The sequence below is a fragment of the Lithobates pipiens genome, unplaced genomic scaffold, assembly GCF_037356315.1.
Source record: "Lithobates pipiens isolate NorthernLeopardFrog02 unplaced genomic scaffold, aLitPip1_a1.2 Scaffold_22, whole genome shotgun sequence".
Classification (NCBI taxonomy): domain Eukaryota; kingdom Metazoa; phylum Chordata; class Amphibia; order Anura; family Ranidae; genus Lithobates; species Lithobates pipiens.
The window spans coordinates 287,696,514-287,724,111 of record NW_027507784.1 but is presented as its reverse complement, the minus strand read 5'-3'; the positions used below and the strand labels follow the sequence as shown (position 1 = coordinate 287,724,111).

Here is a 27,598-nt window from a genome sequence, read left to right as displayed (position 1 = left end):
ACACTATCATTATTATGCGGAGTCATGATAGATGTGTTTTAGCACCTTTAGGGCCGGGTTCACACTGCAGGCGATGCGAGGCGACACCGACTTGCCTCGCCGTGACCTGCCGCGACCTCAGCGGCAACTTGCAGATGACTTCTGTATAGAAGTCAATGCAAGTCGCCCCCAGGTCGCCCAGAAGTAGTACAGGAACCTTTTTTCTGAGTCGGAGCGACTCGAGTCGCTCCTCTCAGAACGGTTCCATTGTACAGAACGGGGGCGACTTGCGAGGGCGAGGCGAGTCGTGTCGCCTCGCATCGCCCGCAGTGTGAACCGGCTCTTAGACCCCTTTCACACCGCTGCGACTTGAAACTCTCATGATTTTGATGCAATTTTTGCTGCCTTTTCAGGGAATCTTGTGTAAACTTGAGGTCTATGGACCTCAACTTGCATTAAAGTCAGACCAAAGTAGTAAAGGACTACTTTGAAGTTGATGCGACTTGAAGTCGCACAGATATGAATGGTACTCATTGGAAATCATGGGGTACGACTTGTCATGTGACTTTGCAGTCCCAAGTCGCAGGACAAGTTGCACAAGTGTGAAAGGCACTTAAATGTGTAAATCGGCCCTGGATAAAAGTATACTCAAGTTTCTCCTTTAAAGAAAAAAAAAGTCCAGATTCACATTTACATTAAAGCGGAGGTCCACCCTAAAGTGGACCTTCCGCTCATTGGAATCCCCCCCCCCCTCCGGCGCCACAATTGGCACCTTTCAGGGGGGAGGGGGGTGCAGGTACCTGTACAGTACAGGTATCTGCACCCACTTCCGGGATAGCTCTCTGCGGAAAGGGGCGTAGATTACGCCCCTTTCCGAAAGTCCCCCGCTGCCTGCTGGGAAACACACAGATCCCAGAGGCAGCGGGTCTATCCTTATTGCGCAGCGCGACTCGCGCATGCGCAGTAGGGAACCGGGAAATGAAGCCGAAAGGCTCCACTTCCTGATTCCCATACCCAAGATGGCGGCGGCAGCACCCGAGAGATGATCGAGAGATCGGCTTCGGGTGCCGACATCGCGGGGCGCGCTGGACAGGTAAGTGTCACTGCTGTTTAGCTGCTGGCTTTTAAAAAAAAAATAACGCAGACTCCTGGCGGACTCCCGCTTTAAAGCAGCACGTTGCCTATTGCAGGGATGGAATTTCTATGGAAAGTACAGTACCTTCAGCAGTTGGTTCCCTACAGAGTTTGTGGTTGTGACCAGAGCAGTTCGTGAAATCAAAAACAGGAAACCAATGTTTCAGTGTTATCTGACACCGAGTAATACAACTGTTTATTCAGGGACAGTTTAATCACAAATATAACAGCTAAAAATCCCCGATTCAGCATTCCAGCTAATTTGCTGACAGTATGCATCTTGTTGATGAATATAAGTAATATAGTTTAATGCCTGTGAAATACTATGCTTCATTATATTATCAAAAGTATTGGTACGCCTGCCTTTACACGCTCATGAACTTTAATGGCCTCCCAGTCTAAGGCTCTAGACACATTATTGGATTTTCTGCAGTGTATATGTATGTGTGTGTGTATATCAGGGGTTGACAAATTTGCTTGGAATCTAGGAGCCAGCTAAAAAAGTTAGGAGCCGGGTCCGTGACGGCGATCTGGACCTGTCCCTGGCCTGACATGGAGACGAGTGAGGGGAAGATAGCCCCCAGCCCCCCACCTGTCTCCAAGTCATTGCCCATAGCTATTAGAGGGACATTTTATTTGTTTTATTTTTTTCAAAATGACGATTTTTTTTTAAATTGCATTTTAGTGTAAATATGAGATGTGAGGTCTCTCTGACCCCAGATCTCATATATAAGAGGACCTGTCATGCTTTTTTCTATTACAAAGGATTTTTACATTTCTTGTAATAGGGATAAAAGTGACACACATTTTTTTTTTTTAAAAGAACAGTGAAAAAAAATAAAAATAAAAGTTAAAATAAGAAAAAAAAAATAAAAAATTTAAATGCGCCCTGTCCCGCCAAGCTTGCGTGCAGAAGCGAACGCATATATGAAAGCGATGTTCAAACCACACATGTGAGGTATCGCTGCGATCGGTAGAGTAAGAGCAATAATTCTAGCCCTAGACCTTCTCTGTAACTCAAAACGTGCAACCTGTAGAATTTTTTTAAACGTCGCCTATGGAGATTTTAAAGAGTAAAAGTTTGTCGCCATTCCATGAGCGGGCGCAATTTTGAAGCATGACATGTTGGGTATCAATTTACTCGGCGTAACATTATCTTTCACAATCTAAAAAAAAATTGGGCTAACTTTACTGTTGTCTTATTTTTTTTATTAAATAAATTATTTTTTCCCCCAAAAAAGTGCGCTTGTAAGTACGCTGTGCAAATACGGTGTGACAGACATTATTGCAACGACCACCATTTTACTCTCTAGGGTGTTAGAATAAAAAAGAAAAAAAAAAAAGTGTGTATATATATATATATATATATATATATATATATATATATATATATATATATAATGTGTGTATATGTATGTAATGTTTAGGTGTTCCAAGTAAATGGAAGGAGATCATTAGCATTAATGGTTGTAATTCCAACGGCCACCACAAGAGGGCACCAGATTCCAGAAGGAATAGGATCACAGAAGGGAATAGCTAGCATCACAGAAGGCCTCAAAGCCGGGGGCTCAATTACCGGCCGCCGGCGGCGCAGCCCGACGCAATCACGCTGGGGGGGTCCACAGGGACAGGATACCCCCAGCTGTGCTGCCCCAGGCGCCAGTCGCTAATTCTAGTCGCCAATGCGACCTGGCGCCCGGGTTTTGTCGAGCCCTGGTGTATATGTGTGTGTGTGTGTGTGTGTGTGTGTGTGTGTGTGTGTGTATGTATATATATATATATATATATATATATATATATATATATTAATATAATATAATTTAATTTTAGATAATATATTATCTATCTCTATCAAACCTTAAGAGTTTCTTGCACTATGTGGTTTTGGTAAATCTGAAGAACAAAATCTGCACAAAATCTAATGGTGTGTATGGGGCATTAGTCTGTAGGGTTCAATATTGAGTTGACCCACCCTTTGCAGCTATAACGGGTTCAACTCTTCTGGGAAGACTGTCCACAAGGTTTAGGAGTGTGTCTATAGAAATGCATGACCTTTTATTCCAGAAGCGTATTTGTGAGGTCAGGCACTGATGTTGGACAAGAAGGCCTGGATCAGTCTCAGCTCAAATTCATCCCAAAGGTATATTTAAATTTACGAATGAAGACAAATTAGCTGCAGTGTTTAAAGTGGCCAAACACACTTTCATTTTATTATCTCATCAATGTGCAATTTGATCAAAATGATGAAATCTGCAAACAACTGAAAAAGCATAACTTTCTTTCTGAAAGATTTAGACTCAGCTTAGATGGAATGCAATCAAAAAGTCGATTGCCAGGATGAAAAATGATCTATCGTTTTGCATTCATCGGCAGCACTGAAATACTTTGTTTATAAATGCAATTGTATTTAGATTCCTCAGATTATGAGATTACATGGTGGAAACAGAGTTACAATCGATTGTTTACGATTAACAATTGATTGAACTCCAATCCCCATTTGTAGGCAATCAGTCGTTTGAGTTGTTGAAAAATAAATCATTCATTTATGTATAGAGACTGTAAGGGCCGGTTCACACAGCGAGGCGCGGCGAGGCGTCTCCGACTTGCCTCGCCGCGACCTGCGGGGATCTCAGCGGCGACTTGCAGAGGACTTCTGTATAGAAGTCAATGCAAGTCGCCCCGAAGTAGTACAGGAACCTTTTTTCTGAGTCGGAGCGACTCGAGTCGCTCCTCTCAGAACGGTTCCATTGTACAGAACGGGGGCGACTTGCGGGAGCGAGGCGAGGCGAGCCGTGTCGCCTCGCATCGCATCGCTGTGTGAACCGGCCCTAATGGCTCCAGCTGTATTGCCTCTTCTGTACAGCAAGGGACTTTTAAATAGAAGATGCAGAACTGTTGACTTTCCACTGCTGAATGTCTGACAACTGTAGCGTGAATATAAAAAATAAAAATGATTTCTGTACTACTATGTACTCTACAACACACGGAAATCATTTTACATGTGACCGATTTTCCAATAGAGGGCAAGTCACCCTAACCCTTTGAAGAGCGAAGGCCACTTAAAGCGGGAGTCCACCGGGACTCCTTTTTTTTTTTTTTTTTTTTTTTTTTTTTTTAAAAGCCAGCAGCTACAAATACTGCAGCTGCTGACTTTTAAATAGTGACACTTACCTGTCCAGCGCGCCCGCGATGTCGGCACCCGAAGCCCATTGCTCGCTCGTGCCGTCGCCATCTTGGGTATGGGAATCAGGAAATGGAGCCTTTCGGCTTCATTTCCCGGTTCCCTACTGCGCATGCGCGAGCCGCGCGGCGCAATCCGGACGGTCCCCGCTGCCTCTGGGAGCTGTGTGTTTCCCAGCAGGCAGCGGGGCACTTGCTGAAGGGGGCGGGCGCTTGCGGAAAGGGGTGTAACGTACGCCCCTTTCCGCAGAGAGCTAGCCCGGAAGTGGGTGCAGTTACCTGGATTATCCAGGTAACTGCACCCCCCTCCCCCCTGAAAGGTGCCGATTGTGGCGCCGGAGGGGGGGGGGATTCCGATGAGCGGAGGTCCATTTTAGGGTGGACCTCCGCTTTAAGTGAATTGGTAACTGGTCGCGGGCCACAATGAGCGGAGCGGGAGGATGACAGGTCCGTGTCCACAGACACAGCCCACTCTACTCTATGGGCCCTCTGATCCAATCCGATTTGCCCAGATGGAAGGGGCAGATCCCTTTCTATTTTTTTATTATTTATTTATTTATTTATTTATTTTTTAGGTAGGCGAGTGTAAACAGACACAAGTCCGTTTTACATCTGCTGCTCCATAGAGGTGAATAGTAAGTCCAATTGGGGACCAATCATGTGAAAGGGACCTAAGGCTGCTTTCACACTGATGCGCTGCGATTTGCCCAAACTGATGGTCCAGCGCAGTGAACCTGTGGATTTTCTGCAGGTTAGCTGCACTTTGCCGTAAACTTCTATTATATCCTGCAGGTTTGGCGCACTTTCTGAAGATGCAGCAAACCCACAGGTAATAACAGAAGTCTATGGCTCAATGCAGGTAACCCGCAGCTGCACTGCACCTGCCGATCAGTTTGAAAGCAGCCCAGTAACCACTGAAAAAACAGATATATCCATATATACTGTGAATTTAGTAGTAAACTTACCTTTTATAACTGTCTTCCATTCTGGTATCGCTGGTTGTTGCTGTCCTATGCGGAGTGCATTTGGTATCACTCCACTTGTGACAGGAGTAGGTACTATACAGGAAGCATTGGCTTATGTGGCTCTGCTCCGCAGCCACTTGCTTGCACTACCAGCGGCTTCATTCACAAAACTGCTGCTCTGGGATGGCGGGTCGGCAACCTGTGATCTGGGCTTGCCAACCTGCCATCTTAGAGCAGGAGGTCGAGGGCCACATTAGAGGGCTCCGCGGGCCACTGGTTGGGCACCCCTGCCCTAAACAGACAGGTTTTGGTACCATCTGTCAGTTTCCTGGGAGCCCTGTTGATGATATCTGCACCCCTGCTGTTGGCCAATGAAAGGAGGGATGCAAGCAACATTAGTCTCCTTATATCTCAGTGAAGGTTTTATTTTAAGTAGTTGATCATGTAAAGGTGTGCTGATTGAAGGGTGGGAAAACCCACAGTGGTATTAAATATAATGCACAATAATGTTGCCCAATGTGAACACAATGGGTAAATTGGAAACAGGTGTGTGGTCTTTATTTTGAGTCTTTTAAAATTACTTTGCCAGTTTAAATAGAAAGCTGCACCGACTTTCATTATTCACTGCAGTGCCCAAATGCCAGGCTGCTCTGAATAGGCAAAGCTCCAGCACTTTGGGTAGCAATGGAGCCTGTCGCCTCGTACACATTGCCAAACTCATCTGCATGAATGGCCAATAGGAAGGTAGGGGGCAGGAGTGAGCAGGTAAGTTCTGACAGTTCCAAGGGGTAGTGCACAGTATTTAGTCATAGAAAAGGGCAATAAAGCGTGCTGCTAGGTATGTGCAATCCCATGTAGGTGACTTCACCTTATATGTGCTAGGAGCTATCTTTTTTCTTCTTTTTTTTTTTTTCTTTTATATAGCTGACAGAGGCTTAGTTTATTTACAGTAATACCTTGGATTATGAGCATGCTTGTAATCCAAAGCATTCGTATATCAAAGTGAGTTTCCCCGTAAGAAAAAATGGAAACTCAGATAATTCGTTCCACAACCACTACTCTTGTATGCAGTACTGTATGTGGCCAGAGGTGTAGGGGCGGCGCTTGTTGCTTCCTGGAGAACTCGGAGACACTCGGGAACTGTTGACCCTTTTGGGTAGGGGTGCAACGGATCGTCACCGATCCACGATCCGAATGGCTCACCCTGTTTGGATCGGCACACCACGAGATCCGCTGATCGCATGGCTTTGGAAAGGCTGTGGCTCCGGCATGGTGGCCATCTTGGTACACCCGTCGGGAAGTGACGTTCCATCGCCACCATCTTGCTACACCCCACATTTCTGTACAGTAATAATAGCGTGAGAAGGGGGCAAGCGGACATCTTGTTACACCCACCGGAGTTTTCGATTTCACAGTTATTTTCAACACAAAACTGAGTTAAATTTGGGGTTATCGCTAGGGTTATCTCCCTCTCTCATACTGATCACTGCAAGCTTAACATGGAAAAGAACTGTGAGGATCTGAAAAAAAAAAATGTTGCTCTAAATAAAGACCATATAGCGGTTTAACAGGACAGGTTCCACTTGGAACAGGCCTCGCCATGGTCGACAAAGAAGTTGAGTGCACGTGCTCAGTGTCATGTCCAGAGTTTGCCTTTGGGAAATAGACATATGAGTTCTGCCAGCATTGCTGCAGAGGTTGAAGGGGTGGGGGGTCAGCCTGTCGGTGCTCAGACCAAATGCCACACACTGTATCAAATTGGTCTGCATGGCTGTCATCCCAGAAGGAAGCCTCTTCTAAAGATGATGCACAAGAAAGCCTGCAAACAGTTTGCTGAAGACAAGCTACTAAGGACATAGATTACCGGAACCATGTCCTGTGGTCTGATAAGACCAAGATAAACTTATTTGGTTCAGATGATGTCAAGGGTGTTTGGTGTCAACCAGGTGAGGAGTACAAAGCCAAGTGTGTCTTGCCTACAATCAAGCATGGTGGTGGGAGTGTCATGGTCTGGGGCTGCATGAGTGCTGCCATCACGGGGGAGCTACAGTTCATTGAGGGAACCTGAATGCCAACATGTACTGTGACATACTGAAGTAGAGCATGATCCCCCTCCCTCTGGAGACTGGGCTGCAGGGCAGTATTCCAACATAACGACCCCAAACGCACCTCCAAGACCACCACTGCCTTGCTAAAGAAGCTGGGGGTAAAGGTGATGGACTGGCCAAGCATGTCTCCAGACCTGAACCCTATTGAGCACCTGTGGGGCATCCTCAAACGGAAAGTGGAGGAGTGCAAGGCCTCTAACATAAACCCGCTCTGTGATGTCGTCATGGAGGAGTGGAAGAGGACTCCAGTGGCAACCTGTGAAGCTCTGGTGAACTCCATGCCCAAGAGGGTTAAGGCAGTGCTGGAAAAAAATGTTGGCCACAGAAAATATTGACACTTTGGGTTTAATTTAGACATTTTCACTTGGGGGTGTACTCACTTTTTGTTTCCAGTGGTTTAGACATTAATGGCTGTGTGTTTGAGTTATTTTGAGGGGACAACAAATTTACACTTATTCAAGCTGTACACTCACTACTTTGTAACAAAGTGTCATTTCTTCAGTGTTGTCACATGAAAAGATATACCGTATTTATCGGCATATAAAACTGCCTTTTTCCACCTTTTAAAATAGGGGAAAAATGTGTGTGTGTGTGTGTGTGTGTGTGTGTGTGTTATATGCCGATATAGGCTGCAATGAGGGGACTAGTACTGGCAAAATAGAGATGGATCTCCTGTGTACTCGGCTTGGCTTACAGTCACGCTCAGTCCCACCCCCTGGACATCTCCTAGCATTGATGTCCCGGCGTAGTGTCATATTTTGCTCCCCATCGTAGAATGCTCCGGAAGTGATGTTGCGGCCAGAAATTTCGCACTGCACATGCGCGATGCGTTACAAAGGATTTGCGACAAAGCAGACCAGTGAAACCGTCACACAATGTCACGGAAGTGAGGGGAGGTAATCCCCTCCCCGAGCCACGGTTACCCGCTCTCTCCCTGCTGCTCTCCGCTGTCTAAAGTTAACATCACTCTGTCTAAAGTTAACGTAACTATTACCTCCCCTCACTTCCGTGACATATCTGACGGTTTCACTGAAATGCATTGTCACCAATCCTCTGGAACGCATGGAGCAAGTGTTTGGAACACATTGCGCATGCGCAGTGCGAAATTTCTGGCCGCAACGTCTCTTCCGGAGCAAAATATGACACTACACCGGCGTTATATCCATCATAGGATTTGGGCCAGGGGGGCGGGACTTGGCATGACACCGAGTACACAGGAGATTGGCAAGGCTGCAGATAGACACTTATCAATCTGCAGTAAGGAGCAATGCTGCAGGTGGGCACTGATTAGGCTGCAGATGGGCACAGATCAGGCTGCACTCAAGCTGCAGATGGGCACTAATCAGGCTGCATTGATGCTCTGACCATTATTTTGCTTTAAAGTGGTTAAGTTAATAAAAAATCCTGAAACTTCCCTCTTAAATTGGGTTATGTGTTATATGCCGGTGCTTGTTATATGCCGATAAATACGGTAAAAACATATATTTCCAAAAATGTGAGGGTTGTACTCTTACTTGGTGAGATACTGTATGTACATATACTAGGGCCTATCTGGTTCCAGTTAACCTACCAGCATATCTTTGGAGTGTGGGAGGAAATCCATGGATGCAAACTGCATGTTGATGGTGTCCTAACCAGGATTCGTACCTTCTTACCACTAAGCAACTCTGTTAATGTGGTGTAATGTGTATAGAATAGGGCCACTTTAGGTACACTTGCTGTAGCTTACTTTTATACCCTTCATATGTAACCTAGTTAATGGGTGCAAGGCCAGACTTTCACCTTTATGTGACAAAGACCTTTTGTATAAGGGGCTAGGTTATTATTGCTGTTAAAACACAACTCCTGCACCTTGCTCTAAGTTTACTGTAAGTGAAGCTTTATTTGGCTGCAGTAAGGAGCTACAGTATGTAATGAGATATTGCTTGAAGCTATATGTGATCGTTCATTTGTGCGGACAACTAAACCGAAAAGATAAATCTTCTTACAGGTTGGGCTCTAACACCTCGAATGCTGCACGATGGAGGGGACCCAGGGGAGTCCTCTGATGCTGATATATACATTGCAGGAATTACTGGGTCATGATACAGTGCAGGTGGAGCTCATCCCAGAGAAGAAAGGACTGTTTCTCAAACATGTAGAGTACGAGGTGTCCAGTCAGGTGAGATCATAGGGGATTTTAATGTGATTTAAATAATGTTAAAAAGATTTACATTTTAAATTAAATTAGTATCTGCCTAGAGCTGTTTGGCAACAAGATGGTTCCCTACATCCTGCAGCACTTTGTAGGCCGCAGTGTTTTCCTGAAAATCTGACCATTGAAATGCAGTGTAGAGTTCGGCTGAACACCCCCCTGTTCGCTTTGCAGAAGGACTCCCGGACAGGGGAAACGTTCTGCCCCGAACCGCAAACTCCATTGAAGTATATGGGAGCCTAACGTGAGAAATCATAAGTCCCCATTTTGAAGGCTCATATGCAAGTAATTTGCCAAAAAGGGGTATGGGGGTTTGGGTACTGCCCTGGGGGACATGTATCAGTTCCCAAAATGTTTTTATAGGAGCAGTGATTTTGATGACGATAAAAATGAAAAATTCCTTTACTTTAGTGCCTGGGGGATCCCTTGAAGGGCCGGTTCACACTGGGGGCGATGCGAGGCGACACGACTTGCCTCGCCGCGACCTGCCGCGACCTCAGCGGCGACTTGCAAATGACTTCTGTATAGAAGTCAATGCAAGTCGCCCCGAGGTCGCCCAAAAGTAGTACAGGAACCTTTTTTCTAAGACAGAGCGACTCGAGTCGCTCCTCTTAGAACGGTTCCATTGTACAGAACGGGGGCGACTTGTCAGGTAGCGGGACACCAAATGGCACGGCAAGTCGTGTCGCCTCGTGACGCTCCCTGTGTGAACCGGCCCTCAGTCTGCCTATAAAGTGGCATATCTGTAGCATCTAAAGAACCTGCTGCAGCATAAATGACATTTTCGAAAGAAAAAAAGCCAGTCAAATCACATGTAAATTGATTCGCGGTTGCAATTGCTGTTACCCTGCTATTTAAAAAAAAAAAGAGAGAGAGAAAAAAGTGGCGTGGGGTCATTTCAAACAATTTCACCTTTGAAGGAGCAGGCTTGTACAGCAGGTAAGTGTACATTGTACATTGTAGTGATGCTGTTGCTGGTGGGTTGTGTTGAATGACAGGATCACTAGATTGACAGGCTTAATTCTGTATGTACAATGCTATGTGTAACTTATTGATTGAGAATGACCTCCAAATCCCACTTTTAAAATCATAACCTCTTGTAGGACGCAGGCAGCTGCTTGCGTGTAATCTACTTAAATCCAAGTTTCAACTTCACAATTGGTATTTTTTCTGCTTTCCTGCAACTGTGCCATGCTTTCCTTTTTCTCAGTTTGGAAGCTCCGCTTTACAGATCCAATTCATAGACCTAGAACAGTTGCCGGTATCGGAAACAATGCCCTAAGATGCTGTCTGAAGTCTATAAAGAATTGTTTACTTTAGACCTAAATCTATTGAAAAGTGCAGGGAGTGGTAGATGTACATGATACCCAGTTTTCAAAGTGAAGATTAGGATGATATGTGGGATAGCCCCTTTAAATATTTGGTGTCTTCCAGGGACCGCCTCGTTCAATATAAAGTTCTCCATCGGATTTATTACACTCTCTGGCTAGACTTGCCAAGATCTATGCTTCTGACTCGGCAAACTGTTAGCATTCTCCAGCAAACTATCTATTACTCTGTTTTACGCATGTAAAGTGATTCTTCTATATTGGAAGAAAGCTGAGGCACTCCCACTGACCTATTGGAAGACCCTAATCGGGCGTTGTAATTCTATAAAGCCACATACCAAAATAGAGGTTGTCCCAACAAATTTTAGAAGGTATGGCAAGGTTGGACTCCTGACTCATCCACGCTTACTTGAGGCTGTCCTAGTTAAAAATGAGTCGGGTCGATTACTTTTATTGAGGGACAGAGATGACATCCGACTGTTGGGTACTTGGATATCAATCCTGTCTGGGCAGGTGATGTCGGTTTAACATTGCTGTGGGGCTCCTGTAAAGATGTTATTGTCATGCTGAAATTTTCTTAGGCTGTATCTTAAATGTAAATGTATTGCACTAGGGGAGGGTGGGGGTTGAAGGATTTCACAGGTGATATAATTTGCTGCTCAGTGATTGCAGTATTCTAGTCTGCATCTCCCCAAGGTAATAAATAAAACATGGCCTGTTAGTGGGCCCTGAGAACAGGGTTGATGAACACCGGTTTAAAGTGTAAAAATCAAAATAACTTTCCAAAAAAAAAAATCATGACCTCCTTGATGTCGTGTGTGTTTTTTTGTTTGTTTTGTTTTTACAGTTCTTTAAGTCTTCCGTGTATAGAAGATACAATGACTTTGTCATGTTCCAGGAAATATTGTTGCAGAAATATCCATACCGCATGGTACCAGCTCTCCCACCAAAGAGAATGCTTGGAGGTATGTCTTTTGCATCTGTATTCATTTGATTTATCCAAATATCAGTGATGGCGAAACTTGGCACCCCAGATGTTTTGGAACCACATTTCCCATGATGCTCATGCACTCTGCAGTATAGTTGAGCATCATGGAAAATGTAGTTCCAAAACATCTGTAGTGTCAAGGTTCACCATCGCTGATCTATACCCTCATTATTGGTTGTCACGGTCTTTCTCTTCAAATTGGTGCCAATCACCTTTTTTATAATGAGTAGCTAAGCAAATTGGAGGTTTTGCTGCTTGCAGTTGCTTATTTCCTATGGTACAGCTTAGCTTTGCCAACTCCTTGAAAGCAAATCGCTTTTCACGGCCGGTCTTTCATTTTTGAAGGAACTGATCTCTTCTAAACAGTAGTAGCCTAGGAGCTGCTTAGTTGCACAGATCAAAAAGCTGATCAGAAGAGAGTCCCCTAATCACCAGGAACGAGCAACACACTCACAGGTTTTCCACTTTGTAGTTAATATTGGAAAGCCTTATTTATATTTTTATTTGGCTGTTTAAGCTCGCCATACATTAGTTGAAATCAGTGTATGGCATCCCCTGCTCAGAAGTCGAATTATTTAATCGACTTCTGTTGAATAGACACATTAGAAAATTTTCCAACAAGCAGTCCTGGCAGGGGGGATTCTTCCATCTCAGTTGTGTGGATAGAGAAACCTGTTCACCTAACCATGTCAACCAGCCAACTGTGTATGGCTTGTTTCCATCAGAAGATAAAGGGGAAGTATTTAATGAAATGCACATCTCTATCATATGTAAAAAGCACAATTAGACAGATTTGAATGGGCCTACAAATGAGAGCTGATATCGGATGTAATTCACCTTTACAGAAACTCTGTAAAGGTAACCTAACACCATACCCCTCCTCACCCCCCCCCCCCCCCCCCCCGCCGTACATGCTTCCCATGATCCTGAGTTGTCAAGTCTCCCTTAATCCGCTCCATCAGCTCAGAGAAATCCTCGCTGCTTTCTCTCTTCTCTGTCCACTGGGTCCCTCTCTGCTGCTCCAGATCCCACCCCCCCCCCTTGCCATCTCTAAGCCAATGAGAAGGGAGAGAGCCGTTGCTCTCGTGCATGTCACTAGATCGAGATTAGGCTCAGGTAAGTGTAATGCCCCATTATCACGATCGGATTTGTTGGATGTGATCTTGTTGGCAGAAAGTCCAACCGTGTGTATGCTCCATCGAACATTTGTTAGACTTATCGCCAACAAATGTTGGCTAGCAGGTTCTCAGATTTTCCGCCAACAAATGTTTGTTTTTCGGACTTTCCGATCGTGTGTACACAAGTCTGTTGGACAAAAGTCCACGCATACTCGGAATCGAGTACGAGCCGGAGATGTAACTAGTGTTCGTAATGGAGATATCGCGTACGTCTTGTACGTCACTACGTTGGTAATTGTTGGCCAACATTTGTGTCGGAAAGTCTGATTGTGTGTACGGGGCTTGCTAGGACAATGTTGGCTTTGCAGCTGACAGTGTTCCAAAAACCAAAGACTCACAATTGACCCCATTCAGATGCCATCAGCAGATTCCCTGGTTGACATCTGAAAGTATGCAAGCCCTGATATTCTGGTTGATATTGTCCAAATGTGGCTATGGCCATATTTTGGTAAGGATATCAGTTGGCATCCCTGTCCTTTTACTTTTAACTGTCAGTTGCAGAATCTCTTGGCTGGCAGCTGAATGGGGCAAGGGTCAAGGAAATGGGGCAAGGGATGTGTCATGGGTTGCTAAGATGCCATCTGCCGCTAGTATCCTAGCAACCCATGAGCCCTGTTTAGGAAGCTGTCTTGTTAATGACCAGCTGCCTGCACATACAGTATGCCCATCTCTGTACACTGACATTTCTATGTGTGCCAACTCATAGTTGGTCTTATTTATCTGCAAACTGATGGTAATTTCTTTAAAAATTTGTTGTTGCCATAACAATAGATTCTAAAAGTAGCAGTAGTAAGAATGTGTCTATACTATTACCAAAATTTCACAAATCTTACAGAAATTAGGTGCTGGAAATATAAAAGAGGCCATGCCTAGCTTTACTGAATTCTCTGTATCGTATTTTTGTAGTTGAGCAAGAATATCATATTTTCCACCCAGTGCCAGCAGGTGGCACTTTGAGTCAACTCTGGAAATTGCAGCTCCATGGGAGAGGGGCTTTATTAATAAACAAATATCAGAATGGGGAGTTTTTCTACATTTATTGCAAATGCCCTTTGAGGTTTTAGAGATTTTAAATTTTTTACAAGTACAAAAAGTTAGCAAAAGTATTCTAGTGTTCTGGCAGCAGACATCTCTGCATTATTATGGCTGTAGTGCATTGCGGATTTCAGAATGGGGGGAGAAAAAAAAAAAGTAACAGTCAAAAAATGAAATTGTCAGACGCAGTCTTAATATACTTTTTTTCAAAGCAGTGCCTGAAGTGACATGGCTTCAAACTGGTGAAGATCTATGTTCCTTTCACTGAGATGAAACCCTTTGAGAAGTGTGCAAGCTATTTTTGTCCTTCATGAAACGGCATAGATTTGTTAGGGAGGATATGAAGACGGCACGGGCAGAGTGAGCGGTGACGGCACTGTCACAATCTGTGTGCTGCACGCTTTGATCAGGGCTGATGTGAAAGGAGATAGTTGTAAAGAGCTCATTTACAGAAAGAGAGGAGCGCCCTCAAAAGCGATAACTGTTTATTTTTCAGCACTTCAAGGGAAGATGTCAAATTCTAAGATAACTCTTTTTCTGAGGATCACAGAGCCGTAATTATCTGAAATGGGATTTAACTCATTCACTTTACTGTTCTGTGTTTAAGTATAATTTCCACAAGCTGTAATAATAAGAAAGAATACACCAAATGCTTAAAGGGGGACCTAAGCTTAAAATTTTAAAGTAGTATTAAAGCAAACGTTTTTATATTGCAGCTCACCAATCATTCGATGTAGTGGCTGTAAAATTTTAATTTTTTTTACTCCCCCCCCCTACTGTTTTACTGTATTTAGTTGCATCCACTCTGAATAAAGGAGCACAGAGGGCACCTTTTGGACAGCAGCATTTGGTCTGGGGAGTGGAGACTGTTAGATGTACTAAAAAATATAAAAATAAAAAAAAAGATTATTGAGCCACTTCAGCTCTTGAAGGATTTACCCCCTTCCTGACCGGGCTATCGTTTGATACGGCACTGTGTGCTTTAACTGATTATTGCACAGGCGTGCTACGTTGTACCCAAATAAAATTGATGTCCTTCTTTTTTTTTTTTTTTTTACCTACAAATAGAGCTTTCTTTTGGTGGTATTTTATTACCTTTATGGAATGGCAGACTTTGGAATGCTGCACACCTTTATGGAGGACACATCATTTTAGCTGTGCTGTCTAAAGCCAGCCCATACTTATATTACTACTCCATGTGAGGTCTGCCATTCCATAATGGGTCTATAGGTGCAGGACCCCGTTTGCCAGGTTGAGTTTAGCACCTTTTGGATGCTCCTCTTTACAATTGGCTCTTCTATACATTACCTCCAAGGTTGAACGGAAAGGCAGAAAGTTCTGAGACTGTTCTGTCTCTGTTCTGTGTTTAAACCAAACATGGAATGTTTTTTGATACACCAATGAATGACTACAAGATTGCCTCTTATACTCCTGATGAAGGAGATGCATAGTCTCTGAAACGCGTTGGATAGAGGATACCAGATTGTATCACCATCTTGCTGTTTGTCAGGGCTGGGCTCAGCCCTTCCTTCTCTGAGCTGGCCGCTCAGCTCCTTTCTCGTTCCACAGTAACTCAACTGTTGATGATCATGCTCATCAGTCTTGCCTACTTAAAGCCGTCCAGCTCACTTCATCTCTGCCTTCACCTTTGGTCACATCTCTGAGACTTTCTCCTGCGTTCCTCTTGAAGACTTGCTCTGCTGACGTCCCTTCTGGCTCTCTGACATTGGCATTGGCTGACTACCCGATCTGGTTACTGAACTCTGGCTATGTATTGACTACGCTTACTCTGTTTACCCTTCTATTATTATTAAACAAGTGCGATTAACTGTACTTCTGTCTTGGTCTGATTCAGTTGGTGTATTTTCAGTTGTTCATATCATGTATATTTCACGTTTCTTGTCTTTTACTGATGATTCACAATAAATATTTGTTTTTATCAATATATCTGTTATGTGTTTGAAGTGCCTATAGAGTCCCACAGCTGGATAACCTCCTATGTCTATGTTGGTCAATTTAAAAAGCTGGTTGTGTAAGCTTAGGATCTCCAAAACCCACAAAACAGTTTTAATTCCCCCCCCCCGTGTAATTGGAGAATAATATGATTTGTGTAGAGACCCCCTTTACAGGCTGTGCCCACCCCCTTCTCTACATCATAATGGCTGACCACACCAATAATGCTGGTTTAGATCTGTATTATGGGAACTTGGTTTTTATTTTGCTTAGATCTGAGAATGTATGACATAATAAACACATTTTTTTTGTGTGTACAGGGCAGCTAGAGCAATAGGCACACCTTTAACCACTTTACGACTGGCGCACGCCGATGTACATCCATTTTTTAAAGAGGGATATCTCTGTAATGGCAGCAGCTGCTGGTCGTGTGTACGATAATGGTGGTCTCTGCAGCGGGTTCGCCGTGAGATCACCGTTATTGGCGGCGGGAGAGGTGCCACCCGCTATCCCGCTCCCTCCGCCGCTTACCGGAGCCGTCGGTATGGGCAGAGGCGATCGGGACCTACCTTGTCTGTGGTATGGAGACGAGTGAGGCCAAGACGGCCCCCACCCCTCTCTATACCATAGCAGGGCGGAAGCAACATCAAAACGCCCATACCTCTTAAAGGCACATTTTTTCAATGTCTCTTTTTTTCAAATGACAATTGATTTTTTTTTTTTTTTTTTTTTTATTGCATTTAAGTCCAAATATGAGATCTGAGGATTTTTTGATTCCAGATCTCATATTTGAGAGGACCTGTCATGCTTTTTTCTATTACAAAGGATATTTATATTCCTTGTAATAGGAATAAAAGTGATCCAATTTTTTATGTTTTTTTAAACAGTGTAAAAATAAATAAAATCAAGTAAAATAAGATTTTTTTTTTTTTTTTATAACACCCCGTCCCGATGAGCTCGAACTCATACGAACTCATATGTGAGTAGCACCCGCATAAGAAAACTGTAGTCAAAGCACACATGTGAGGTATCGCCGTGATCGGTAGAGCGAGAGCAATAATTCTAGCCCTAGACCTCCTCTGTAACACAAAACATGCAACCTGTAGAAATTTTTAAATGTCACTTATGGAGATTTTTGATGGTAAAAGTTTGACGCCATTCCACGAGCCGGTGCAATTTTGAAGCGTGACATGTTGGGTATCAATTTGCTCGGCATAACATTATCTTTTATATATATATATATATATATATATATATATATATATTGGGCTAATTTTACTCTTGTCTTATTTTTTATTCAAAAAAAGTGCGCTTGTAAGACCGCTGCGCAAACATGGTATGAAAAAAAGTATTGCAATGACCACCATTTTATTCTCTAGAAAAAAACAATATATGTTTGGGGGTTCCAAGTAATTTTCTAGCAAAAAAAAAACTTTTAAACATGTAAACACTGAGTTTGAAAAAGAGGCCCGGCCCTTAAGTGGTTAAAACTAACATTTTTAAAAACAATTATGACATTAATTGTGCCTATTTTGTACATTATATCTTTACATTCATTTTTGTATTTTGATATTTTATTAGTGGATCGAGAGTTTATAGAATCCCGAAGGCGAGGTCTAAAGAGATTCGTTAATTTAGTAGCCAGGCACCCGTCTTTCTGGGATGACATACTTGTGAATATTTTTCTTTCATATAATGGTCAGGTAAGTAAACCTTACTTTGTATAAAACATCTTTTGTGAGTAAATTGCTTTTTTGCTTTCAGGGCTCTGTCACAGGTGCAGTAAACATGAATGTGATAAAGCTGCTCTTTGTAACATGGGGTCTTCCCACAATGCAAGCATGCAATCTTGCTAATTACAGATTACTTGCTCAGATGTCCACTAGAGTCTAAAGAGAATGGTGGACATTGTTATATCGAATTGGTTTTCCCAGATCTTGTATCTGCAAACAGTGGTTTGACTGACAACATCTGAAAATCCAGACAGTCTGTACAGAACTCCAGTCTGCTCACATAATTTGTAATTAAAACATATTTGCCATTCTGAAGATTCCCTCCAAACACTTTGCATATCTTATATATACTGTGGTTCTGTACTTGCCAAATATATGCCACAGAAATCTCCCCCCACTAAGACTGGCTGCAGCCATTTTAACTGTGGGCAGGTGAAGCTGCTGCCTGTTCACTTCCTGGATTTACACAGACACGCCTCCAGCTCTGCAGCTCTCATTGGCCCTCGTATGACTAATTCCCCCCTCACTTCCTGGCAAACTCTCATGTGACAGAGCTGTGCATGATGTCGCAAGCCTAGGATTTTTACCAGACAAGAGGAATGTATAAGGTATTTACTGCCAGAAAAAAAAAGTTTTACTATCCAACATTACAACAACAAGGGCAGAAGATTTACTAGATGGAAAGATGAAAAAATTACTTAAGTTCCACTTTAAACTGAACCCATGTTCAATATGATCATTAAGAGACTGGCATACTTGTAGACTTATTTTTTTTTATTATTTAATAATTTATATTTTTATTTTTTGTTTATTTTTTTCTGCTATTAAAGAGGGATTCCACCTAAAAAAATAAATAAAAAATAAAAATAAAAAAAAATTAAAAAATATTAAAAGCCAGCAGCTATAAATACTACAGCTGCCGACTTTTAATAAATGGACACTCACCTGTCCCGGGTTCCAGCGATGCCGGCAGCCGAGGCCGATCGCTCGGCTGCTGCCGTCACCATTCTAGGTGAGGGAATCAGGAAGTGAAGCGATTCGGCTTCACTTCCCGGTTCCCTACTGCGCATGCGCGAGTCGCGCAGCGCCATAGGAATTCTCCGCGCTGTCACTGGGACCCGTGTGTGTCCCAGCAGACAGCGCGGCAGGGCAGGAAATGACGTAGACTCCCACGGGAGTCTATGCCTGGAAGTGGGTGTAAATACCTGTCTTTGACAGGTATCTCCACCCCCTCCCCCCTGTAAGGTGCCAATTGTGACACCGGAGGGGGGAGGGTTCCGATCAGCGGAAGTTCCACACAGGGGGCGACACGACTTGCCGCGCTGCGACCTGACAAGTCGCCCCCGTTCTGTACTACGGAACCGTTCTAAGAGGAGCGACTCGAGTCGCTCCGACTTAGAAAAAAGGTTCCTGTACTACTTTTGGGCTACCTCGGGCGACTTGCATTGACTTCGATACAGAAGTCGTTTGCAAGTCGCCGCTGAGGTCGCGGCAGGTCGCGGCGCGGCAAGTCGTGAACCGAGCCTTAGGGTGGAACCCCGCTTTAAGTTGTTTCTTTTTTCTTTCCTTTTCATCCGTTGTAAAGAGTTGGGGGATTCAGATTTTTATTGCTAGGAACATCCTGGATTACTGACAAACTTGTTGGATTTTGGAAACCCTTTTAATAACCTCAAAGGGGAGCCTCTTGTTGATCTGATCATCACATGGGCATCATTCTGGGTAGTCGGATCTGGGCCAGGTAGTGCCTGGTATGCCCCAAGCATAGTGGCTAAAGTGCACAATTCCACTGATCTCTTTGTAGATGTAAAACACAAAATGCATTGGCGTCAAATGGAAAGGCAACATAAAGGACATTTTTAAGTGTACATATTTGCTGCCTACGCACTGCAACAACTGCACATGTATTGTAATGACTGCCTATTTGCTGCTCATGTATTGTGTAACGATTGCATGTGTGCTGCTCACTTATTGACACAATTGCCTTTTTCATGGCTGCATAATGTCAGGATTGCCTGTTGGCTGCCCATGTATTGTCAGGACTGACATTTTTTTTTTTTCCCCCATATATTGTCAAGTCAGCACAGTGGGGCTGATCTAATAAACTGGAGCATGCTAAATATGGTGCAGCTCTGCACAGTAGCCAATCAGCTTCTAACTTAAGCTTGATCAATTAAGCTTTGCCAAAAATAAACTTAAAGATGGAATGGCGAGCTGTACCAGATTTTGCCCAGGATGATGGTGAGCCAAGGCACCCCTAGGTAATCAAATTATTTTATGTGGCAGTGGGATCTAGTTGTAGCATGAGGCATTGGGGTGATCCAGTTCCTAGCAAGGACAGGGGAATTCCCAGCACTCCCCTGGGGCTACTTGTATGAAATTAGCAGATGGGAGTTCGCTTTGAGAGTTACATGTCTTATCATAACTATGTGGAAATAAACCAAGATATAAGAGGAAGATGAGCGAAAGAGAGGAAGAAAAGAAGGTTGTGTGGAGGGGGGGGGGGGGGGAAAGAAAATAGGGGGGGAAGTGCAGTCATAAAAGATCGCTGGGTGCCATTATAGGCGGTATTCAAAAAGTGGGTATGGGTGTCGTCTGTCCAGGGTTCTCAGATGCATTTGAATTTCCCAACCTTGTCTTGGAGAATGCTAACTAGTTTTTTCTGCACCATGATCCAAAAGATCTTCTGTTTGGTTGCCCGAAAAGGAAAGAAGGGCTGTTTCCAGGCCCATGCTATCGTAATTTTAGCTCCTAGAAGCATACAAAACAAGAGGGATTGAATGTGTTTAGGAGTGCGTTCTACTTGTCTCTTTACTAAGACTTTTTGGGGTGTTTGGGGAATGGGGCAGCCTCTGACCTTGTGTGTCATTTGAAAAACTTTGTTCCAAAAAGCTTAGGTGTGAGGACATGACCACCAGGTATGAAAAGGGGTACCAAGTGGCCACAACCTCGGAGACAAAACGGAAAGGTGTGTGGGAACATTTTGGCAAGACGTGTGGGTACAAGGTACCATTGCAAGATAATTTTCACATTCGCCTCAATCGGGGAGACGTTAATGACTTCCTTGAAGGAGTGTTGGAAGCACTGGTGCCAGCTGTCCAGCTCCCAATCTTCCTCCTAGATCCAGTTCCCAGCTCCGGTCATATGCAGGTTTATCCCCAGTGTTGACTAGTGCGGAGTAGATGATGGCAATACCTCCTCTCTGGTCCGATATCTCAGAACACCAATGCTCGTAAGAGTTTCTCCTGGGGGGATCAAGTTTACTGTTCCAGATGGAGTGTAAAAAGTGTGAAATTTGTGAAAGCCTGAATCTTTCGGTACTGGACATTTTGAGTTTACTGATGCAATGGCTCAAAGATAGTGGCCCCATGGAATTAAAGTGTCCTATACGAAATAGTACTTTATTTAGCCACCATTGAATTGTTTTGATGTTGAGACCCAGGGGGAATTGTGGGTTGTGGAATATGTGTGCTAATGGCCAGAGTTCTGAGGCTATTGCAGGGGATTTATGTACCAGGTTGGAAGCTCTTCAGATGCTCTTTTAATCGGGATGGGTAGTGATCTGAATAAGTAGAGAAGACGATGGAGGAGGGTCATTTTAATTGAATTAATCCTAGCTATCCAGGATAGATCATGTCTGGCCCAGGAATCAAGGTCCTCTCCGAGTTTTTTTGTAGAGGAGAGGATAATTCTCACCTATACAACTGATTGATGTTGGGGGTCAGGTGTACACCCAATGTGGGATCTGTATTTATTTTTATGGAATGAGTTTCTTTTTTTTTTTCTTAAACCGGAAAGTTTTCAGAAGCAAGTAAAGACTATATGTTTTTCTTTTTTCTGTGTGTTTTAGGATATACAGAATAAAATGCGTGAATCTTCCCATGGGGTGGGAGATGAGTATATGCTGTGCAATCTTGCAACACAAGCCAAGGTATTTATGATGGTGATGTCTTTTTATAATATTACATAAGCAATTGATGATACTTTAAATAAAGGGCGATCAATCCATCTAGACGCTGCTATTAGACCAGAAGACAGATCCGTTATCGTGAAACAGGCTTATATTTTGTGCACAGCCTGTTTTTATGTTGAGTCCTGGCTCTCAGAGTTGGCGTTGTATGTCTGCTGATTTCCTGTCTTCTTGCTGCTATCTTCGCAGGATTTCCTCCCGGCTGATATCCAGGTCCAATTTGCAGCCAGCAGAGAGCTGATCAGGAACATCTTCAACAGCTTTTACAAGCTGCGGGATCGAGCAGAGAGAATGGCTGGAAGAGCTATTGACAATGCCACTGATCTTCTGGGCTTTGGCAAGGAACTAAGGTAATTCAATTATCAAAGGGTCAGCTCATCCAAAAGGATATTCCAGTTAAATGGTAAATTCACCTTTTTAAAATATTAAATGCATCTTGTTTTGCAGGTATAAAATAAATGTGCATTAATTTTTTTATTTTTATTAGGTGCCTGTAAAACATTGCATACACAATTAGAGTGGAGGTGCAATGCAAGGCTGCTTCAAACTGTCAGTGTAGGTGTCTGCCCATACCTCGTAAGGGCAAGCAGTTACTGAATGTCAGGAATATTCAGTGAACTACCAAGAATGCACATCAGCGTCCTTGTAGTTCACTGAGAACTACAAGCCTTCACCCACAGTAGCTGATGGTAGTTATAGTTCTCCCATTCACAGAACTCTGTGAATGAATGACAATGCTGAGTGCCCCCCCCCCCCCCCTGCTTTTTCTTTTAATTGGAACAGCTGTTGCGAGGACTGTCAGAATGGGGATTTTGGTGGGTGCGCGGTCTGCTCAGGTGGTACACCTTAATATGGTATTAAAGGTGAACTTATCCTATAAGGATGGATTTTGGTGGGTCAACACCTGGCTTGTTACAGTGGCAAAAAATGATTTGATCCCCCTGCAGATTTTGTAAGTTTGACAACTTAAAAAGAAATGGTCTATAATTGTCATCGGTGTATTTTAAATGATAGGGACAGAATATTAACCAAAAATCCAGAAAAAAAAAACATGCTATAAATTGAGTTGCAGTTCAGTTAGTAAATTAAGTATTTGATCCCCTACCAACCAACAATAATTCTGACTCCCACAGACTGGCTACAGTATGTGCTCGTGTGGTACACAGATTAGTCCTGGTGCTCCCAACGACAAATCATTATGTGTACAAAAGACACCTGTCCACAGAATCTTTTTTTTTTTTCCATTCAAACCTCACTATCGTGGGCAAGACCAAAGAGCTGCCAAAGGACGTCAGAGATTGTAGACCTGCACAAGACTGGAATGGGCTACAAGACCATCAGCAAGAAGCTTTGTGAGAAGGAGACCACTGTTTGAGCGATTTTTCGCAAATGGAAGAAATATAAAATAACCATCAATTGCCTTCGGTCTGGAGCTCCATGCAAGATTTTGCCTCATGGGGTAAGGATGATCATGAGAAAAGTTGCGGTATCAGCCCAGAACTACACGGGAGGAGCTTCTGAATGATCTCAAGGCAGTTGTGACCACAGTCCCCAAACAAACTGGTAACAGAATGCGCCACCATGGATTGAAATCCTGCAGCGCCCGCAAGTTCCCCCTCAAGAAGGCACATGCACAGGCCCATCTAAATGATTCAGAGAAGGATTAGGAGAAAGTACTGTGGTCAGATAAGACCAAAATTGAGCTCCTTGGCATTAACTCGACTTGTCATGTTTGCAGGAAGAAAAATGCTGACTATGACCCTAAGAACATTATCCCTACAGTTAAGCATGGAGGTAGAAACATTGTGCTTTGGGACTTTTTCTCTGCTAAAGGTACAGGCTGACTTTTCTGCATTTAGGGCCAATGCGGCAAAGCTCTGTGCTTATCTCTAAGCTCCCTCCCTTACACAAATTTACAGCTGCCTTTATCTCATGTGTCAGAGAGCTTATCAGAAGTTATGCTGGAAATAGAGGAACAGAGCAGCAGAAAGACACGGGACTTAGGACTTGGTAGAGAGATACGTAAACACTAGGGATGAGCTCAGGCGCGTTCACATGGTCCACGTGCTGAGCCCACCAGGAAGTCGACGCAGTGCTGCGCTAATCACAGGCAGTGAGACATTGCCCCGATGCGCGGCTGCAGAGATCAGGCAATGTCTCACTGCCTGTGATTAGTACAGCGCTGGGCCGACTTCCTGGTGGGCTCAGCACGTGGACCATGCAAACACGCCTGAGCTCATCCCTAGTAAACATTACAGATACATGTGCCCAGGTCAGATTTCATGAATGGGGCTTACATCCACTTAAGCACTGTCAATTAGTTTAACACTCTAGCATCTACTGCAAAAATCAAAACAGTTTCAGGTGGACTTACCCCTTTTAACTGATGACATGCTATCTAAGCCAAGTATTGTGTTATTCATGATGCACTGTGCCTCTTTTCTACCTCTAGTGCCTTGGGCTCTGATACAACCCCACTACCCTCCTGGGTTGCCCCAACACACAGCTCCTGGGGAGCACTAAAACAAGCACTGAAAGGACTATCTGTTGAATTTTCTTTGCTTGCTGATAAAGCAGCACAGCAGGTATGTGGCTATAGATTTACATGATATATGCATTTTATTATTCAGGGTATTCTGCAGTCATCATCAATGCTGCACTGCTGTGCAACGCTCCCAAAATTGAACAAATTGGGGAACTGACACATAGTTTTAAGCTGGCCATACTCTGATCAAAAAATGTAATTAATTAAAATTAATGGAGACCGGCAGATTATTCTTGGCTGTATGACTGCAGCCAATCAGGTGTAAGTCACTGTTTTGACATTGCCCATTGTTTTCTGCCAGCTACAGGCAATAGCTGTCAGAATACAGCAGCCTCAGGGGAAGATTCATTAAACAGTCCTTTTTACAGTCTGCAGGTTGAATAAATAAATGCACAGAGCAGTTAAGTAAAAAACAAAAACAAAACAATGATGCCTTTGTAATAATTTTAAAGGTATCGTCAAATTCTTAAAGGTCGCAAAAGACGGTGACGTTTTGGTGCTATTCTGTTTCTGAACAGCTAAGATCAGGTACTATTGTTGACATTGAAAGGCAGCAATGACTGAACCTCAATTTCAGTAGTACTTAGATACTCTTTGAGGGTTAATTACACTGTAGTACCATCAGGTGTTATGTTAAAGCTCATTTTCTGTCTAACAATATGTAAATACTTGAATGTCCATCCTTCTACAATAATTAAGAAGCACAGTTAACAATGCCCTGTGCTTTCCTCTAGCAAGGAGATGAGTAAGCGGCACAATGTAGAGTCCTCATCAAATCTCATATTAAAGCTTGTGAGACTAGCAGTCAGAAGCACCATTGCCTCTCACACGGAAGATATACAGCTATAAAACTGTAGGTTAAAGCTGGCCATAGACAGTTGGAATCTCGGCCAGTTCAGCAGGGACTGCCCAAAATTCAAACCATGTATGGGTAGGCTGATTGTACCCAAGATGATCGGTCCATCAACTTGGGTACAACCAGCCTGTTGGATTTTTCAAGGAATTGTTGCTAGGGGCTATAGCCGCTAGCAACAATCACGGTGTGTTCTTCTGGCAGGGAAGGCTCCCCCTGCCAGGAGAACACAATATCTCCGGGGGAGGGATTCCACCAGTGACTGCGTTGATAGAGAAATCGAGCAACCCGTGGTTGCAGGAAAGAAAATTGTACCATCTATGGCCAGCTTAAGGTGTGCATGGGCAAACTTCCTGTAAGTGCCAGGAGTTTTTAGGTGCTTTTATGTTGCCCTGGATCTGGTGCATAGCATCCCCAAAGTTCATTTTATACTGCAAACATCTAGCTAACCAAATTTCATAATTGGTGCCTGTAATCCGGCCCTTTGGGAGCTGGCAGTCGGCCTCTCAGACTTGGCAAAGAATCCAGGTAGGAGAGAAAAGGTTGCTTGCTTGCTCCCCAATACCCACAACTCCCATACATTTCCGAGGACTGTCCAAGGAATCTGTGGAGCAGCACAGCAAAGTTTATTAGGCATAGGGGCATAGGCAATGTGACAGATCCTCTTTAAGGTGCATCTTGTAGGCAGAGGTGGGCACTGGTACAGAGGTCCCCAGTATGCAGCACCCAGGTAGTGCATGCTCATTAGTGGGAACTATTTTTTCTATTTACTATTTCTTGATCAGAGGTTCACTTTTAAATCCATTGATGATTAACAATTAAAAGTGACAGCTATTTGTATGTCCATTATACAAAGAAGGTCCCAAGCACACTTTCAAGTTAGCCAGCAGAAAAACAAAGAAACGAATCCGTTACAACTTATCGGGTTAAAAACATGGGTTGCGGTTGCATACATTTGGAAGTCATATTACTGCATCAGGGCACCACTGATAAGTGTGGTCACTAATGCTGGGTACACACAGGAAGTTTTTTCTTGTTCAACCCAGTGGGCTGAACGAAAAAAGAAGCTTACAGATCACTGTACTAACACATCCAATGTTAGTAGGGTGAGCTGTCCACTGAGCTATTGTGTTTTGATAGAGAGACTGAGATATGATTGCGATCTACAAAGATCTCAATGGTGATCCCAACTTAAGTTGGAGACTTCAGTCCCAGGGAGTGTAAGAGGACACGGGGCCACACGATGAGACTGGAAGAGAAGCGGTTTAATCTTAAACTGCGTCGTTTTTCACTGTTAGCAGTTGGGATGTGGAACTCTCTTCCACAATTGGTGGTGTAGGCAGGAAGTTTGGATTGTTTTACAAGACTTTTGGACGTGTATCTTGGCAAAAACAAATTAGGGGGGTATGGGAAACTGTTTTTAACTTTGTAGTAGTTCAACTGATTAGTTATGTTTTTTTTATTGCTGACTAGCTGAAAAGTCTGCTGAGGACCCCTTTGTGTTTTGTATATTGCCCTCCCATGTGTACGTTTCCCTTTCTGCAAACTTTAAACAGATCACATAGATTTTTTGCTATTTAAATGCATGCCACATGTCGCGCACAGCACTGGACAGTCTTGAAATGTTGAAAGTTATGGACTTGAAGGCCAGATGTCGTAAGGAGTTTGGAATGCTTAGGAAAATATTATTCTACTTGGATTTCTGCGTAAGAATGCTTAAAAAGAGCTATCTGCCAAATAAGTTGTTGGCGTTGTAGAAAAGATGGTCAAAGTGCAACCGAGACTGGAGAAGCATTCTTCCCGACGCTAGAACACTGGGCAGGCCTGCGGTCAAGTTTTTAGCCCAGTTAATAATCAATTTATTTTAGGACCACTGGGAGAAATAATTATGGACTCGCAGTGAACTACACAGCAAGTGCACCAACTCCGCTCATCAACTTCCATATAGCAGTAGAGCTTGGTTGAGTCTTTTCCTCTACTGGGAGAAAAAGACCTAAACTATAACTTATAATACTGTTTAATTTAAACAACCATTAACAATAATAACAGTCTCATTAATCAGAATGCCTCTGCTCGGTTCACATTCGGATTAGAATTCCTTTTTGGTTTCTGTTGCATATATAATATATTTAAAAAAAAAAAATATTATATAATTGAAAACATATTCTATGGTCAGTGTTCATCATGCTTTATGCCCCGTACACACAGTTGGATTTTCCGACGGAAAATGTTTGGAAGCTTTTGGTCGGAAATTCCGACCGTGTGTAGGTTCCATCGGAATTTCCATCACACAAAATTTGAGATCTGGATCTCAAATTTTTCCGACAACAAAATCCATTATCGGAAATTCCAATGGTGTGTACACAATTCCGACACGCAATTTCCGACCAACTTTGTGTGACCGTGTGTATGCAAAACAAGTTTGAGCCAACATCCGTCAGAAAAAATCCATGGATTT

General features: G+C 43.4%; 1 protein-coding gene across 1 annotated transcript in view; it reads left to right on the top strand.

Annotated features, from left to right (window-relative positions):
• SNX8 (sorting nexin 8) overlaps positions 1-27,598 on the top strand; it is a 52,427-nt gene that overhangs the window by 14,691 nt on the left and 10,138 nt on the right. The window contains exons 2-7 of the mRNA XM_077450011.1: positions 9,357-9,527; positions 11,736-11,853; positions 17,624-17,745; positions 21,623-21,703; positions 21,932-22,092; positions 24,195-24,327. Coding sequence (XP_077306137.1) covers positions 9,387-9,527; positions 11,736-11,853; positions 17,624-17,745; positions 21,623-21,703; positions 21,932-22,092; positions 24,195-24,327 — 756 coding nt within the window. The 5' untranslated portion in view covers positions 9,357-9,386. The remainder of the gene's footprint in view (positions 1-9,356; positions 9,528-11,735; positions 11,854-17,623; positions 17,746-21,622; positions 21,704-21,931; positions 22,093-24,194; positions 24,328-27,598) is intronic.